The following is a 17,966-nucleotide window of genomic DNA, read 5'->3' as shown; positions in this document are numbered from 1 at the left end:
CGTCTTTTAAAGACCTCCAGAGATGGTGACTCAACCACTTCCCTGGGCAGCCCGTTCCAATGCCTAACAACCCTTTCAGTAAAGAAGTTCTTCCTAACATCCAACCTAAACCTCCCCTGGCACAACTTTATCCCATTCCCCCTCGTCCTGTCACCAGGCACGTGGGAGAATAGACCAACCCCCACCTCTCTACAGCCTCCTTTAAGGTACCTATAGAGAGCGATGAGGTCTCCCCTGAGCCTCCTCTTCTCCAGGCTGAACAAGCCCAGCTCCCTCAGCCGCTCCTCGTAAGAGTTGTTCTCCAGACCCCTCACCAGCTTCGTTGCCCTTCTCTGGACTCTCTCGAGCACCTCCATGTCCTTCTCGTAGCGAGGGGCCCAAAACTGAACACAGTACTCGAGGTGCGGCCTCACCAGAGCCGAGTACAGGGGGACAATCACTTCCCTAGCCCTGCTGGCCACACTGCTTCTTATGCAAGCCAGGATGCTGTTGGCCTTCTTGGCCACCTGAGCACACTGCTGGCTCATATTCAGCCGACTATCAACCAATACTCCCAGGTCCCTCTCGGCCAGGCAGCTTTCCAGCCACTCATCTCCCAGCCTGTAGCGCTGCTTGGGGTTGTTGCGCCCCAGGTGCAGGACCCGGCACTTGGCCTTGTTGAACTTCATGCAGTTGGCCTCAGCCCATCGCTCCAGCCTATCCAGATCCTCCTGCAGAGCCTGACCAAGTTACTTCTACTACTTCTACTACCTTGAAAGAAACAGGAGAAACCTGAGGAGATAACACATACATTAAGAACAAGTACATCCTTCTAAAAGATTAACACATCTGTTTTAATTCAGTGTTGTACTTCAGATTTGGCATCCAAGTTGGACTAAGTGATTAGATTCATACAAAGCTGACAGCATAGTGCAGCTTGTTGTGGTTTAACGCAGCCGGCAGCTCAGCACCACACAGCCCTTCACTCACCCTCTTCCCTCAGCGGGATCAGGGAGAGAACTGGGAAAGAAGTGAAAGCTCATGGGTTGAGATAAAGACAGTTTATTAGGACAGAAAAGAAAGGAAAATACTACCAATAATGATAACAGTACTGCTAATGATGTGTACGAAACAAGTGATGCACAATGCAATTGCTCACCACCCGCTGACCGATGCCCAGCCTATCCCCGAGCAGCCGGCCCCCCACCCCGGCCAGCCACCCCTATATATTGTTTAGCATGACCCCAGATGGTATGGAATACCCCTTTGGCCAGTTTGGGTCAGCTGTCCTGGGTCTGTCCCCTCCCAGCTCCTGCTGCACCCCCAGCCTGCTCGCTGGCAGGACAGAGTGAGAAGCTGAAAAGTCCTTGGCTTGGTGTAAGCACTGCTCTGCAACAATCAAAACAGCATGGTATCAACATTATTCTCATCCTAAACCCCAAACACAGTGCCATACCAACTCCTAGGAGGGATAATAAATTCCTAGCTGAAACCAGGACACAGCTACAAAGAGGCAATACTCATCTGAGAAGGCAACAAATGGAAGGCTTATTTAAAAAAATAAAGTGCTGTTATTAAAAACTCAGTAGAAGATAAAAGACACTAGTCAGTCCATATTTCTTCAATAGTAACTTTATTCTGGGCAGGAGACTTGACACAGAAGGAAAGAAAACATTTGCAACAGTTTTGAACAAAAACACTGAAGGAACAAGAACCATTACTTCTTTAAGATCGTGTTCACATCAACAATTCCACCTCTCCTTCCACAGAAGCTCAGAAACACTCTCCTTCTGGAAGATCCTATTCACAACAACAGCCTTATTAGACATGGAAATAACCACACCACCAATTCCATGTTTTTTTTTTGGCTAACATCATGGCACTCACACAGACTTTTATGAAAACCTGGATTACAGAGGTGAACGATCCACTGTCAGGCTCCTTTATTTCCAACAGCCATTACATGCTATGCATAAGGCAGGGAAAAAGTAGACAGCAGAATTCGAGCAACATTTTGCACAAAGATGCTGCTAAACGTTAAGACACAAAGTAGTAGACTACGTATGATAAATTCTGATATGCTGCTTGCCCAGATTTCAGTGTAACAACCAGACTGACGTCTTTCCCACCTGTGCTGCAGTGAGAGCACAGCGCGATATGCTGCTCAGCCAAGTCAGTCCTTGCTCAGAAAGAACTTTCTCCAACATCTGTAGGAATCTGCTTGAGTAAAGGCTACAAGAGTGCTGCCAATATACTAATACTTCACAAGTTTTCCATCCAACTAAGTTAAAACTAGAAATCATTCTGAATGTCAAAGATTATTAGCTTTTTTCCCTCAAAAATAATGGCTTTTTTCTTTCAGGAAAGGGGGAGTTGTGCCAAAAAAAATTTAATACTATTTTTCTAATACTTTTGCTGGGCTGACTAAAACTTGAATGCCATATTCAGGTTCACTGCTGCTGGGCTGATAAAAGTTCAGAGATTACAGGCCAGCTCCAAATTCAGCGTGTACCATCTTAAGCATGCTGAGTAGTCCCCATCGTTAGCGGGGAGAGACCCGTGCATATCCAGGGGGCTACTAAGTTCTCAGGCGAGCTGAGTTTCTTGTGAGTGATTCTCACTTACCTCTGGTTTAGAGAATCAGCTCATGCTTGGGCACCAGTGGTTAGGTAGGATGAATCCCAGCCTCTGCAGCCCGTTCTTGTGACTTGTCTCCTGCTCCCACTAATAGGAATTATATGCGTGAAACAGACTACTGAAATTGCCTACTTAGGTCTAAGGATACTTAGGACAGGTTCAGGGTATTTCCTCTTGAACTGATTATTCAGCGATAAAATAAATTAAATGATATCTAGACATAAATACGGGTATTTATTTCCAACATGAGAAACAACTATCTTTCCAGTTCTAACACAAATATACGTATTTCCTTTTTTACTCAGCCAAGACGACATCAGTGTGCGCTCCAGAGTTGGAATGGCTGCTTTAGGTCACTGCTACGCGTTGGCATCACTGCTCTGGAAGCAGTTACGTATGGTTTGGAGTTAGTACTTGTTCGTAACAAGTAATTAGGGTAGCTGGACATGTCCGTGGCACATATAAGTCTTATATGTATACCTTTATAATGCATAGAGCCTTCTGCTCCTTTTTTTGCCTTGCACTGTCTCACTTCGGACTGAGTTTGTTAAAGCAAACAGTGTCCAGTGCCCCTCACGGTCCCCCCGTAGCGCTGAGCCAGCAGCCTACTCTAGGGTCCTGTTTCCTGAGTCCTGTATGTTTTCCACGGAAGGAACTGAAGATGCCAGTGCATTCCACCAGCCTCCAGTCCGCAGCGGGTGCCCTTGTGGGTGCAGGCAGATCCCACAGGGAGGATCGCACTCACACACTAGCCCTTCGCCTCCTTCAGATGGCCAGATGCCAAGAACCATACCTGCTCTGATCCCTTTAGGCTGGACCTAAGTCTCCCAAATTTAAGATCTGCCCGATCTGTTCATAAAATGAGTTCAGGTGAGGTTTCCCAGAGCTAAGCATTTCTATACACTTCTGCGGGAAGATGTGTTTTCACAGCACACTTCAGCTTTGACGGCGCTTTTCCAAAGCGCAGCTATAAAAGGCGTTCTCCCACAGCACTGTTTTATCTACAGGGCTAACCTTCTGCGGGAGGAGCTGCAGGAGCACCCAAACGCTGACTGTGATCAAAATGAACCTTTTGCTGCTGGCTGAACTCTGGCACTCCTTTCCAGTGCGGAAATAACCCAGGCTATGGGGCTATTCTCCTTTGTCTATAACCTGCTCATTCGTGCTCTCCTATAAACTGAGTTAAATTGTTTCAGTGAAATCAATCACAATTTTAAAATGTTTTTTAGTAGGATGAGGTAAGGTCCCAGTTTTTCCCAGTAGAGCCCGGGGGCCTAATTTACAGAACGGAGGACATACTCTTCACATTGCAGTGAAGACCTACTGAAAAGCAGAACTGAAGCTTAAACCGATTCATTTCCTCCAGATTTATGTTTTTCCCAAAAGTGATTTAAAACAGTTATAAAAATTAAGTCAACAGAATAGATACTGTTTCCTTAAACTCTGCTGCTGGTATCTCACTAATACTTTGTTACTGTGAAACTAGCTTTGTAATTGTCAATACTGTCTTAAATCTGTCTTTGCATCTTATATTCCCAACAACGACAAAAAAGCAGAATCTACTTTTTCTCCTTAGAAGTCATTAGGAAACATTTAGATGAATTTAACAGAGGTAGGTCCACATTCTATTTCATAGTGAACAACACCAAGAGGTAACTTTGAAACAGGACAAACAAGCATCAGAAAACAAATCTACTGAGTACTCTTTACTAAAGACGACTACCAAGATTTGGTAAAAGCAAAAGAATGGGACTAAAAAGGTGGACAGCAGTCCAACAAAAACCTTGTAAAGGTAAAAATAAATACAACAACAACAACAACGCTTCCCACTGACTTCCAGCAGTCTCTCAATGGATGCAAAGGAGAGTTTAGACTGTTACTCATCCCTACTCATTGACGTCAATACAAAGCAAATGAGTGTACAACAACAGCATGGCATCAGGATGTGGCACTGCTGAAATTATAAAGCCTCATTTAGCACATAAACTTCCAAAAATATCTAATGAATGCCCCTTCCTCACCACTCTTCCACTGGAATATTGCACCACTTTGCTTTTTTTTCTTTTAAAACCCACTTTTATAAAAAAGTTGAATCCAATAAAGGAAAAGTTAAATTTTAAAAAAGTTTCATATAAAAATTTATCATATAAAAATGCCAAGACCCCTCAACCATATATACAAAATGATTTTGTTATGAAAATAACTGGACCCAATTATATAACAAAACAATTTCATACAAAAAAAGTACAAGATTGCATCCAAATTAATACAAATAAAAGTTAAAAAAACGCCTTCAAAAAGGTCTCAACCATAGAAGATCTGTTTCTTTTAAATTTACAGGTATACAAAACAATATAAAATTGTCTTGTGTTAGTCACCATTTCATGGGAAATATACACTGGTTTAGAAAGATTTTTCCACACGTCACCGGTTAGCACCGTACTTTGCGGACCAGTCAACGCGGCCGTGGATCGGCTGAGCTGGTGGCGGGAGAGGCATTAACCTTGGTGTGCTTTTTGATGGGGAATTGAATGAGGGCCGTCCAGGATGGGGTCTTACCGACTTTGGAGAAGCATAATCTAAGGGGCAAAAGAAAACACCGGGAGATAAAGGTTCGGTGAGTAGCTGTCCGCATTGGAAAACAACTGGATGCAGGTCTAGAACATCATTTCTTGAGGAAACAAGCATTCTTTTTTTGAATAGAGTTTGCTGATGTCAAACACCAGTGGATCCAATCCCTAAACCCTTATCATACAAGGAGTATCTATGTCTTGGATTTGACAAGTGTGAATTCCGTGCCAGCTCTCACAGCAGACTCTAGGATCCACTGAAATATGCTTACTGGCTAACAGTTGTGGATAAAAACACGTAATTCATAAACCAAAAAATAAACCTTCTCCATATGAAGTTCAGGAAGACTATGAACTATTGTTCCAGTCTGTCAAATATTTACAAAGTAAAGCAAAGATATGTAATTCAGTGCTGCATGTATACAGCGTAACTAAGCTAATGAGCAAGGGACCGAGACGATGTTGGCACTATACTTACTAGAAGATGGATCCGCAATTGGTGCTAACTGAACCCTCTGCCCAGCAGAGCCTACTTCCTTCTTCAGAAACGAAGGGATATAACCACTACTTAGACCACTTGATCCTATGGGACCTGAAAGAAATGGCAAGAAACATTGGAGGTTGATACAACAGATTCCTTTACTACCACCTGATGACAAACGTGTAAATTAATTGGCCATATTTGAGATCAAGGCTGATCACGGACTGATGGAAACAGGAACTTCACTGAAGACAGAAATCCACAGATCCTCTGTATGTCTGTGTTCAGGAGAGTGTCAGCCACAGACTGTATTAAAGACAAAACCAGGTACAAACTGTACTCCTGGTAAGGCTATTTCTGCTTCTCCCTGACATCCCAGCTTTAGAAATAGATTAGCACCTTTTTTCAAGGTTTCTCAAAACTTTCAAGATCCAACATTTCAGTTGGAATTACTTTGGCTTTCAGCAACCACTCTTGATTTCTAAGCTGGATACAGAGAGTCTGGCACCCTGATGCTACCCAAAGCTTCTACTGAAGCCAGCAAGAGTGCCATTTAATAAACTGTGACAAATTCATGTTCCAAATCTGGGAAGTCAGATACCAAACTTGTCCTTAACATGAGCAAGAACAGATTTGACTGACCCCTTTAGATAACCTTTAAGAACTGGAACAATAGTTATAAATAAAACCCTCTAGACCCATACCACTGCTGGACACTAAACAAGTTAGCATGTACAGACCCATGGCACATAGTCCTACAATGTAACAGAGCAGTACAGCCGTGGCACAGCATATTGTGGGAAATGATGGTAACGAGGAAAAAAAGGTAAAAACCTAATGATATCCTATACAGCTACAAAAGAATCAAAAGCTTATAGAAGAGCCAGGAAGGAGCCATGTGCTACATATAGAATGGCTCTCACACAGTTTAGCCATTTACATCTCCCACCTTAAATTTTAAAAAATAATTTTCTGATTAAATTACATCCAAAATTTTAAGGGCGTTTTTATTTTTATTTTTAAGAGCTTCTAAAGGCCTCAAATATTTTTTTGACCAAGAATCAACAGAAAATTTCTCAATCTAACGTTTTCATAAGAACATACACAAAACAAGTACCACACTGCAGAACTGTAACATCACGTGAAAACATGAAGACAGGAGAGATTAGAGAGGGGAAAAAACAGGTACAATTTAGAAAGATCAACGCGTTTAAGTATATCTGGTAAAATCTAATGTTAAAATCTACAAAATAATTACTTCAAATCCAATAATAGGTATTAAATACCTGAAATACCAAATGTCAAAAGATACTTGAAGACAAAAAATTGAAGCGTTTTGCTTTTTGTCTTATTTTTTTAAAGCTACAGTTATTCCACTATTTTAAACAGCATCAATTAAAAGGCATGATGACAGATGACAGATTACTATTCACATAACAAGAGTGGTGTGTATGGCTATTTCAATTTGGATCAGTCTTCTCCTTTGTGATAGTTACTTATACAACAGCTGGGCTAAAATAACTCTGAAACCTGAAAATATGACTTACAAAAACTGGCCAAAAGAAATTAAAGAGATGAAGTATTTCAGGTTGAACAGACCAAAGCTGTCCATCCTTCTATGCATGTGGTACTTCAAAACAGACTTTCAGGGATTCATTAGAAGAAATGACTATGGTTTAGTTTCATGTGATCTCCAAAGCAAGGAGCACTGCTCATTACTGGACCTAAGAAGAACAGGCCCAGCAGCAAGTATCCTTGGAGATGACAACGTACTAGAAATGGCTGACCCCAATATACAGCTATTTGGAATTGTAGAGACATCTTACCTGAATTTATCCTGTTAATACTTCCCCCCAAACCTGAAGCTTTCCCAGGCAAACCAGAACTGGGCCAGGGATTAGATGGAACAGACTCTTTGCTCGAAGTGGAGACTAAGCTATTCCTTGTGTTTACTCCTATTGCAAAAACACAACAATTACCACACTGAAAATCTCTGATTACACAGGCTTGCATGCATTCCATCTGATACGCAATCTTAGAGCAATCGTTTGGTTCCGTGAACATTCATGAGACAAGTTAAGGGCATTTTCTCTTTCAGCCTAGAAGATCAGTCATATCCTTCTTAGGGAACCAGGGAATAGCCTGGCACATTAACAGATATTTTCTAACACACTTAAAAGCATAAAAGAGCATGTGATAGGAGGGAGAAATGTCAATAATCCTATCCCTCTTCATGTAAGCAGGACTTATCTCAGTTGCTAGACTGATCAAATGTAGTTGGCATTATTGGCCAACTACATTAGCAGGAAAGCTCTTCCTCTCCTCGTTTTCTTTAAGTAATAGCCCCCCCCCCCCAAGTTCAAAGTATAAAGCCTAATCTATTTCATACCATTGTTGGAATTACAGGATGAAAAAGAAATAAGTATTTGATACTAACCAGGTAGATACCTAGAATGTCTCAGGTAGTGCTGCTTTGCTGCAGAAACTCGCAACGTGGGAGTGTCCTGCCGAGGGAAGGTAACGTGGGAAGGTGCACTGCTGCCAGAGCCAACAGCATCCGAAGGCTTCAGGTCCAAAATGCTTTCAAATCTATAACCCAAAAATTGCTACGCTTAGTCCAATACTTATAGCATATGCTTATCCACAGTTGGCCTTCTCTCCTCCATCCCATCTCCAGGAATCACTTCCTCACATTGTGTTTGCTACAGCATAAACACACAGACAACAGGGAATATTTTCAGCCTGAAACCATACAAGTGCCCCTAAAATTCTGACCTACACTTCTAGCTCTCTTACAAATTGCTTTCTTGTTTTTTATACATCACCTAGTAAGTTTTTCTCTACTGTGTCTGATCCATGGAAAATGCAGCTTAGAGTCATGTGATACAGTTTATATGTGTGAAATACGTTGAAATGTTTCACATGGGAAACAGAAAATATACATTCAAAGATGAACTTGGAAAGACTTAAGCATTATTTTTAGAGTATGTATGTTTCTAGATCCACAGAAAGCATAAACAGCAACATTATGCAAAAGGTAAGACCAAATAGCACAAGAACATAATAAAAAACAACTCACCTACAAAGAGTTTCATCATTCTGCCTCTTTTTGTTTTTCAGGTCAACTCTTGTGACAGAAGAGCCAAAATCGAGGTCTTCTAAATCATCCCAGTCTTCAGAACTCTTTACTGTTCTGGCAAGATGTCCCCACCTTCGCCTAGCTTTTGGTTTAAGTTCACCATTTATGTTCTCAGTTCCAGCAGATGTTTTCTATTACAATAATTGAAAAGAATAAAACCCACACAGTTACACCACAAACCAGGTGCTAGAACCAAAGCAGCTTTTCTTCCTATCTGAAAGGGCAAGAGTGATAGCAGAGCTGTAGCAGAAATCTAGTCTTTCTTTGAACACGCTAAGAACACAATCTGCAGCCTGTAGACCTTATTACTTGTCTTCTCCATTTCATCCTATATTAAAATATCTTACATTGACAGAAGAATAAATTTCTTGGGTCTCATTTCCAATTCTACTTATCTTTCACTGTACAACTTCTGAACAACTAGCTCATACTTGATTTTTATTCCTTAATCCCTCTTGGGAGTACAAAACCACATGTACATTTATGTTTCCACTAGCCTGTACCTGCACATTTATAGAACATATTTTCCTTGTGGGACAGTGCAGATACAAATTTACGTCTCCTCAGCTACCTAAGTGTATTTGTACATTTCAACCTTGAGCAAATCAGTACCCAGCCAGTACAGATTCTGCTTAAGACCAATTGCTTATCAGAAGTGTTCACGCTGCTTTAGTCATCTATCTTATGCATCCATCCTCCTTGTATAATCAGCATAAATGGCAGGTTCTTACTCTGAAAGAATCCGTCGTCTTCCATGGCCTGTACAGAAACCCAAAGGGTTGTCTTAGTTACGTAAACTGGATGACTTAAATGGACTAAGCTAACAGACCCCCAACGTAATTCAATACCATTTAGCTTAATAGTTTTATTCCTGGCATCAATCACATTAATATGCTCACCCCTGTACATCATTTTACTCGTGTAAAATCATCCTTTATAACAAAGGTAAGTGTAGCATGTTTTAAAATAAGAAATCAATTTGCTTGTTTTATAGCAATTGGATTTAGATTTCAACAGACTAACTTCCAGTTTACAGCAGAAAGTCGTAGCTGTTCTTTATTTACATCACCTGTACTTTTTGTACAGTACGAGAACCTCATGCAAGAGAGCAAGAAAAAATAAAACAGTTAAGGAAAATCCATGCGCTAGATGGACCTTTACCTGCTGAGGAACCTTATTGTGAATTGCAGGAAGAAGAATCTGGTTAGACTTGTCTTCCTGTAAATAGTTACTGTGATCAGTCCCGGAGTTGTCTGTCTTATACGGATAGACCAAATGATGAGAAGCCTGGCTTTGTTGAAATGGTCGTGAAGAAATACGTGCATGGGATTTTGAAGGAGGTTGTGGTGGAGGGACAGGCTTAATATGCAGAGATGATTTGTCATGGAGTTCCTTTTGTTTCGCCAGGTCCTGAACACCCAAGGCATGCCCAACCTGGAAGTATGGATATCGGAGTGCCTAAAACATAATGAAGAGGTTAGGATCCAACTTAGGAAACCAACATTTCTAACTTACCCTAGCCCTAAGAGGACAGTACAAATTTTATTTCCCCTTTTCTGGGGTAGAAAACAGCAGAAGGTGCATCTCTCAACACCAGATCCTAGTGAGCACAATCCACCTCAGAATAATGCTGCAACAGTAAAAAAAAATCTCAACAGATATCAAGTAATCAGATCATCTGTGAATCTCCACAAAAGGAAAAGGTTCTGCAGAATGGTAAATACTTAAGCAGGAACGTGTAATCTAGAGGCATGTTCCACTGTTCTCTGTCTCTGTGCATGTGAACATTCCTATGTGGAAAGGCACGAGCAACTGTCATCACAGAGTCATCCATCAAGACTTGAATGACCCCACAGACATTCCATCTCTTCCATTCTCCAGTGAAATAGACGTATCCCTTACGAAAATTAGCATTTCTCTTTCTTGGAAGATATATTGGTAAAATATCTTTATCCTGCCTTACAAGTAACTAAGAAGTTGTCAGGAAAGGCAATTCATCTCTGCCCACCTTGCTGTTTCAGGTATACTCATTTTCTCTCCCTAAAGACCTTTCACTGTAAAAACCTACTAAAAGTTGAGATTCCTCACCGTATTTGTCCCTATTACAAAACAGGTGCTAAGAACTATTTGTTAATGGCTCTTAATACCAAGTTATACTCAGTGTTTTTGCTTTTCATTACTTCTGTGGTTTCTTGATCTATTTTAACTGCTTTAATTAACTTTAAAGCTTTTTATTAGAATTTGTACTGACCGTCTGATATCGTAGAGGTTCAACTACAATCCTACTGAAGTCAAATCAGATTTGAACCCAGAATAATATCTGTTTTTCAAAAGGTGCCCTGTGTATTTCATTAGTTGAGCATTATCACTACGGCACTGTTATCTAAAAACCACTGGCTACCACCACCAACAGCACTGCTGTATATGCAATACCTGGACTATGGTTATATATGACATGTTGGGACATATTTACAGTGCAATCAAGCCCAGACTGTCCTTCAAACTGCTTTGCATAAGCTAGCTTTATCTAAGCAACAGTGGTCTGGATGGATTGGGCAACAGTGAGGTGAGCTGAAAGCTGGCTGAATGGCTAGGCCCAGAGGGTGGTGATCGGTGGAACAAAGTCTGGTTGGAAAGCAGTAGCTGTCAGTGCACCCCAGGGGTCACTGATCTGGGAGGAGTGGCTGATACACCACAGAGTTGTGCTACAAGAAGAGGGACCTTGACGTGCTGGAAAAACGTTCTGACAGGAACCACGTGAAGTTCAGCAAAGGGAACTGCCAAGAGCTGCACCTGGGGAGGGAATGAGCCCAGGCACCAGTATGTGCTGGAGGTCACCTAGCTGGAAAACAGCTTGGCAGAAAATGACCTTGGGGTCCTGGTGGACACCAAGTTGAACGTGAGCCAGCAATGGGCTCCTGCTGCAAAGGCGGACAACAGTGTCTTGGGCTGCAATAGGAGTGTTAGCAGCAGGTCGAGGGAATGATCCTTCCCCTCTACTCAGCCCAGATGAGGCCAAACCTGGTATCTGGTTCTGGGCTCCCCGGTACAAGAGAAAGACCAACAAAGGGCCACAAAGATGAGTAAGGGACTGGAGCACCACATATACTCAGAAAAGCTGAGACCCGGGACTGTTCCACCTGAAGAAGAGAAGGCTTGGGGAATCTTATCAATGCCTACAAATACCCAAAAGGAGGGTGAAATGAGGATGGATCCAGGCTCTTCAGTGGTGCCCAGTGACAGGACAATAGGCAATGGACACAAACTAGAGCACAGGAGCTCCCATCTGAACATTGGGAAAAACTTCTCTACTGTGAGGGTGACCAAGCACTGGCACAGAGGGGCTATGGATGAGTCTCCGTCCTTGGAGATGCACAAAAGCTGTCTGGACATGGTGCTGGGCACCCTGCTGTAGGTGTCCCTGCTTGAGCAGGGGGGTTGGACCAGATGTCCTCCAGAGGTCCCTGCTAACCTCAACCACTCTGTGATACTGTGACACATATTAACAGCAATGAAAGAAAGCACAGCACCATACTGTATGTTCCAGCATCCAGACATCCTACCTTCAATCTGCTGTAATTCACAGTGACTGGGTTGTACTTAATTCAGGTGTACATTGTATCATTGAGGACACAGCCCATGCAGTTCATGCTGCATGCAACAGATTGATTACTCCCTTTTAATTACTCCCCTTTGTCTTGGAAATCGTTCTTGGCTTATGCTCTTTTCCCATCCAAGAACTGGATCCCTGAGCAACTGTTAAATGACTGCCTACAAAAAGTGACTTGCAATAATGGAAAGAAGAGTCACATATGGAGATAAGAAAAAGAAAACAAAACCAAACCTGGCTAGCTGTTGGCCGCTTTTTGGGGTCCCACTGCAGCATGTCTCTCATAAGCTGCACTGCTTCGCTGCTAGCGTTAGGTATGAGGGTTTTCAGGTTGTTAGGTACACACTGAGGCCAGCGAAAATTCATGGAGGATGAAAGTTGGTAGCCTTCGGGCCAGTCATTCTGGAAGAATGAGATTTCCAAACACAAAGTAAGTTCAAGTGTAAAATATCATAGTGCCTAAATACACTAGCATATATTCTCCAGTCAGTAAAAGACTGCATCCAGCTGTTCTAGAAAGTTTCAAGGATTCCACTAGAAAGTTTCAACTCAAAACTCCAGTGGGAGGTATGTCTTGTTTTATATCTGATCATGACAAAGGCATAAATGTGAGCAAGAGAGGAGTTCTGCCACGATTCCAATCTTCATCCTCTTAAGGTTTAGCTTTATATGCAATATGCAAAAAATAAGGAAATTTCAATGTCAAAATAAATCAGTCTGATGACTTTGTTTGCTGTTCAGGGCTCTATTTCTTCTCCTCTACACTTCAGTTTTTATAGTATAATACTTATATATATATATATATATATATAAAATACTTATGTAGAAAGCATAAAGTAAAGCTAAATTGATTATTATTAATTGTAGAATACCTCTACTATTATTGCAGTGTGGAATGTCACTGTACCCACCTTCTTTGGTGTCCCCAACACCTGGCAAATTTTGAATATAGTATCAATTTCACTGGCACCTGGGAAGAGAGGCCTCAGCGTGTAAACTTCTGCCATTATACAACCAACAGCCCAAATATCTATTGGAGAACTATAGCTGGTGGATCTCAGCAGGACTTCAGGAGCCCTGTACCTGCAAGAGAGAGGGGAAAAAAATAGAGAAACAAATCCTAACAATTGACACAATGGAAACACAGTCATACACAAAACCATTCTGCTACTCTTTTTTGTTAATAGCTCCTTAAAAGCTCCTATCTTTTAAGACTTTTTTTTCCTAGAAAAAAGATTTAAAACCTATATATAAGCTCTTGTAAATTCTCTTATGCCTTCCTGACATGCAGCATTCCTAGCACGTACCACCTGTGTTATCAGGTCCCTCTCAGTTCGTGTGCTGGTGTCATCTGTAAACTGCCTTGCACTAATTGAAGCTATTTGAATTATGCCAAAATTAATTAAAAGTTTCACAAAGAGGAGGAATCAAAAGAGGCATTATATTCCGCTCTGATTTTACACTACTTATTTAAAGGCTTGATTATAAGACCTGCAGATTCATGCAATATAAACAAATACTTGCACTTACCATCTTGTGGATACGTAATCAGTGTAAGGAGGTCTAGATCGGATTTCTCGGGCTAAGCCAAAGTCTGCTATTTTCACAAGTTCTGGTCCCATGCACAGGAGGTTTTCGGGCTTCAAGTCTCTGTGAAAGAACCCTAAAATTCAAATGAAATATTGATGTGCACTGCAATGCCACACCCAGCTGTTCCTTTTATTTCCCACCTGGATTGTTTTGATTTAAGCCTTATTGCTGAAGCTTGAATAGCTGAACACAGAGTTCAGAGTCTGATATGGTCAGCAGAGCTAGTCTGTATAATGCTTGTTCACTCAGACTCTGAAGAACAGGATAAACAAATCAACTATTTTATAATAATTCAGACCATTTAGTCAGGTAGCTATCTTTCAAGTGTTGCTTCCTTAAAATGGAAAACAAACAAACAAACACCATTTAATATTAGCTTTATTCTAATTATATTAGAAATTGTGCAATGAAAGCAACAAAAATGTTTACCTAAAAGATATTTCAAACAATAGAAATTAAAATGTAAGGTGTTTTTTCTGTACTTTGAAGCTTTTTTTTTTTTAAATCTGAGAACTTAACTCTGCAAGCACTGAGTTACTTGTCACCCTATCAGGCAGCAGTTCTGAGTACATTTTATTTTTTGAGATTTTTGGGTATTCTGGTAGGTTGTGATCCATTTGACAATCTGTAAAAAAAAATGGTGGTTTAGATTTTTTTTTTTAGAAGTAAAACATGGTGATGAAGGTATCTTAACGATTAAGATTTTTTATGAGTGAGAGTAGGATTTTTTATTATTATTATCAGTTAAGCAGGTCTCGTCACTACTAGCTAATACATCAGCTTTAGCTTTTACTGTCATTCTAAAAATTAAGTGTAAAGCCACACAATGAAAGGTGTTTGTTACTCAGACTTTATTAAGTGTATCTTACAGAGAATGCGCATTTTATACAGACACCTGTGTGTACCTTGGGAGTAAAGAAGGGAATAACATATCCTTTATTCTCAACCTCAGAAGACCTCTAAGTCTATCAAGAATATGGCCATTAACATCAGATGAGTTTTACAGGTGGCCAGTTGCCAGTTTGAGAACATAGAAATCTACAGAAAAGAAATAAAGCAAAGTTCCAAACTGAAACATCAGGCAGCTATAAAACACGGATGCCTGCTTTCTATTTTCAGTAACCTGAATCTCTAGTTTAGTGCCATTCTTTTGACCGATTCCTCTAATAAAGTTATTATTATTCATTAAAACAAACAAACAAAAACCTTACACAGACACTGTTTGCTCTAATTCAAAATGTTTAGAGCTAAAAAACAGCTTACCATGTTTATGGATAAATGCAAGTCCTTGCAGGATCTGATACATAATATTCCTAACTGTAGACTCAGGAAACAATTTGTTTCTGTAGGACAAAAAAAAAAAAAAAAAGGAGGAAATAGACATTAATGATTAAGTTCACACATTAGCTTATGCTGTCTTTATGAACCAAAGGTAAAAGGTAAAAATGACAATAAAACTACTAGATATATTTTAAGCACTTTCGGGTAGTTTATTGCTCCAAGAAGACTTGCTCACTATTTGTAGAACAGCCATATTATTTTACGTTAAGACTATATGGCACAGTGAATTAAAAAAAAAAAATGGCCAAACAAATTTTAACATGAACAGGTTATCAGGCACATTCCTCAAGACAACAAGGGTTCACGTTAATTCAGTAATTCTTCCAGCCTCTCCTCTAAAGCATATACAAATCATACTTTTCAATTTCCCTTGCTCTTATCTAACAGCCGATGTGCTACTTCTTTCCCTTCTGTTATCTGAAAAAAGAAGTCTAATCTCCTACCGGTGAAAACAAGAGGCGCTTCTCATAAGATTTAGACAAGATCAGCCACAGGAGGCGTTTTAACGATGGCCCCTCTTACTGATAGAAGATTAAACAACCATGGACCAGCTGCCTCTGCACGTGCCAAAACACAGCTGAGATGGTCTGTGGGCAGGGGATGACCAAAAAAATAAAAATGAAAATAAATTTAAACAGAAAGGCCCTAATAGGGAATGAAGAAGGCAACCTGGGCCTTATTCAATTCCTGAGCTTGCTTCCTCAAAAAAACGGATCACCACATATTTTGAAAGTGAAATCACCTATTACAGTCAGCTGTTCACAACTTCTTGCTTATTTTTTAAATTACAGCAGAAAAAGAACCAAATTTCCTCTACAGTCTCTTCAAGCAAGACTGGCAATTTTAACTAAGACTTCAGGAAATAAACCACATTCTTAAAGGCCTGATTTATGCAATGCCTAACCAGTCTGAGGCCTAGCTAAACTGCAGAGAATATGATGTGCTGCATACCTTTACAGACATTTGCCCTTTTTGTTTTCATAAGGAGGTAGAATATATAAAGCATTTCTAAGAATGTTACCATAATTCCTAGAGATAATTGGTTTGTTAGACACTAGAATTATTTTCTCAAGGTTCATTATTCCATTTAATTAAAAAATCAGCATCTACATACATGTGCACAATTTAGTGAAAGTTGTTCTATGCCTGTGCATGCACAGTAAGTATTTCTATTCTTAAAAAGGTATTTTATGAAGTATTTATGAAGCATTCACAGAGATGTAACAGTAATCTTACTTGGCTAAATGGAGTAAGATCACTACCCTCCCACAGGCTGATTCTACAGTCCATAGAAAGAAAATGACTTCTTCAGAATTTCAAAGTAGGGACCTATTTTACCCCAGATTATCCTCTGGAGGATCCTATCGTGGTCCAAAGGCTAAAATTAAGACTTCGTTAATGCTCCAGCAAATATCAAAGAGGTAGAATTTGCTGAGAAGACTGACAGATAAGAGAGGTATTCTCTGGACATGTCAGATCAAATTTCAAGAAAAACAAACAGTCAAAAAATTCCTAGAAGCAATCCCCAGTTTGACCTCTCATGATTACTACATCAACCACTTTTTATTTATTTGAGGAAGCCCTATCAGAAGGGGTGGTAATATCTGCCTCTAATAGAAAAAGTGTTGCCAGTTGGAGTACTTCCCTAGAAATCAGAAGTTCCATGTTCAATACCTCCTCAGCCTGAGGGATGTTAATAATTCACTGTTCCTAATTCTCAGTAGAGTGCCCTACTTATCTGTCAGGCTAATCTGAGAAGAGACACTGGGAACTCTCGTTAAACTGTTTGGAACTTGCTCACAGGTGAAAGCCACAGCTCCTGCTGTAACACAGGTTTAAGCCACAGCAATTGAAGCATAAACAAATGATCCAAAGTCCCTTGAAAAGTACCTGAGGTGTTAAAAGTAAGCAGAACGAGCACATTAAGCACATTACACAATTGGGAGTGGGCGATGCTGTTACCTACCTTTCTTTCATTAACTGATAAAGATTTTCCTTCATGTATTCAAACACAAAATACAGGTGATCATTTTCCCTGATAACTTCTTTCAGCTTTACTACATTGGCATGGTTTAGTTTCTTCAAAGACTAGAAGCAGAAAATACAAACAGGATTTTAAAAGGGCCTTACTCTAACAGAAAGAAAAAGACTGTTTCACTGATGCAGAAAGACTTGGCTTCAAAACTTTAGTACTTTAAACAATCAGATGGCTCTGAGAATAGAGACCAGATTTGCAAATATTGGCTGCTATATAAACCCTGGAAATTCTTGTTGGTTCTTCATCTTTCCTTCTTTTTACATTTTCTACTCTACATTCATTCTTGTTGTAGTAACACAATTGTACTGCAAGAAAAGCGACCTAGGTTTTCATTTTCAACAGTAACAGCAAAGCCTAGAAATTAAGGGAGAGCCCTAAAACATTTTCTTTAAAGGTCTGGTAACGTCTGAATTTCATGCTATGTCTCCAAACCAATTATCCAGAAAAAAACAACTGCATGTACAAAGGTTACTGCTGAGCGAAAGGCATGTGTTCTCAAGCTCTGCAAAACACACTGATCAGCTCCAGGTTTTGTGATATGAAAGCTGTCCCACTCACTCACTCGCCACCCACTGAAAGGA

The 17,966-nt window shown here is 40.3% G+C and overlaps 1 protein-coding gene across 19 annotated transcripts in view; it reads right to left on the bottom strand.

Annotated features, from left to right (window-relative positions):
- Nucleotides 1-1,595: 1,595 nt before the first annotated feature.
- The window catches only part of CILK1 (ciliogenesis associated kinase 1), a 24,472-nt gene continuing 8,101 nt past the window's right edge, over nucleotides 1,596-17,966 (bottom strand). For all 19 annotated transcript variants that reach the window (XM_080584539.1, XM_080584543.1, XM_080584533.1 and 16 more), the window contains 11 exons: nucleotides 17,314-17,435; nucleotides 15,270-15,349; nucleotides 13,947-14,079; nucleotides 13,328-13,499; nucleotides 12,651-12,818; nucleotides 9,968-10,264; nucleotides 8,747-8,937; nucleotides 8,105-8,256; nucleotides 7,494-7,622; nucleotides 5,665-5,778; nucleotides 1,596-5,195 (listed from right to left, as the gene is read on the bottom strand). In XM_080584539.1, the coding sequence (XP_080440665.1) occupies nucleotides 5,041-5,195; nucleotides 5,665-5,778; nucleotides 7,494-7,622; nucleotides 8,105-8,256; nucleotides 8,747-8,937; nucleotides 9,968-10,264; nucleotides 12,651-12,818; nucleotides 13,328-13,499; nucleotides 13,947-14,079; nucleotides 15,270-15,349; nucleotides 17,314-17,435 (1,713 nt within the window). In that variant the 3' untranslated portion in view covers nucleotides 1,596-5,040. The remainder of the gene's footprint in view (nucleotides 5,196-5,664; nucleotides 5,779-7,493; nucleotides 7,623-8,104; nucleotides 8,257-8,746; nucleotides 8,938-9,967; nucleotides 10,265-12,650; nucleotides 12,819-13,327; nucleotides 13,500-13,946; nucleotides 14,080-15,269; nucleotides 15,350-17,313; nucleotides 17,436-17,966) is intronic.

Source organism: Anser brachyrhynchus, assembly GCF_964034855.1.
Source record: "Anser brachyrhynchus genome assembly, chromosome: 3".
In the NCBI taxonomy this organism is placed as follows: domain Eukaryota; kingdom Metazoa; phylum Chordata; class Aves; order Anseriformes; family Anatidae; genus Anser; species Anser brachyrhynchus.
Note: the sequence above shows the minus strand (reverse complement) of the source record. Positions and strands in the feature narration are given on the sequence as shown.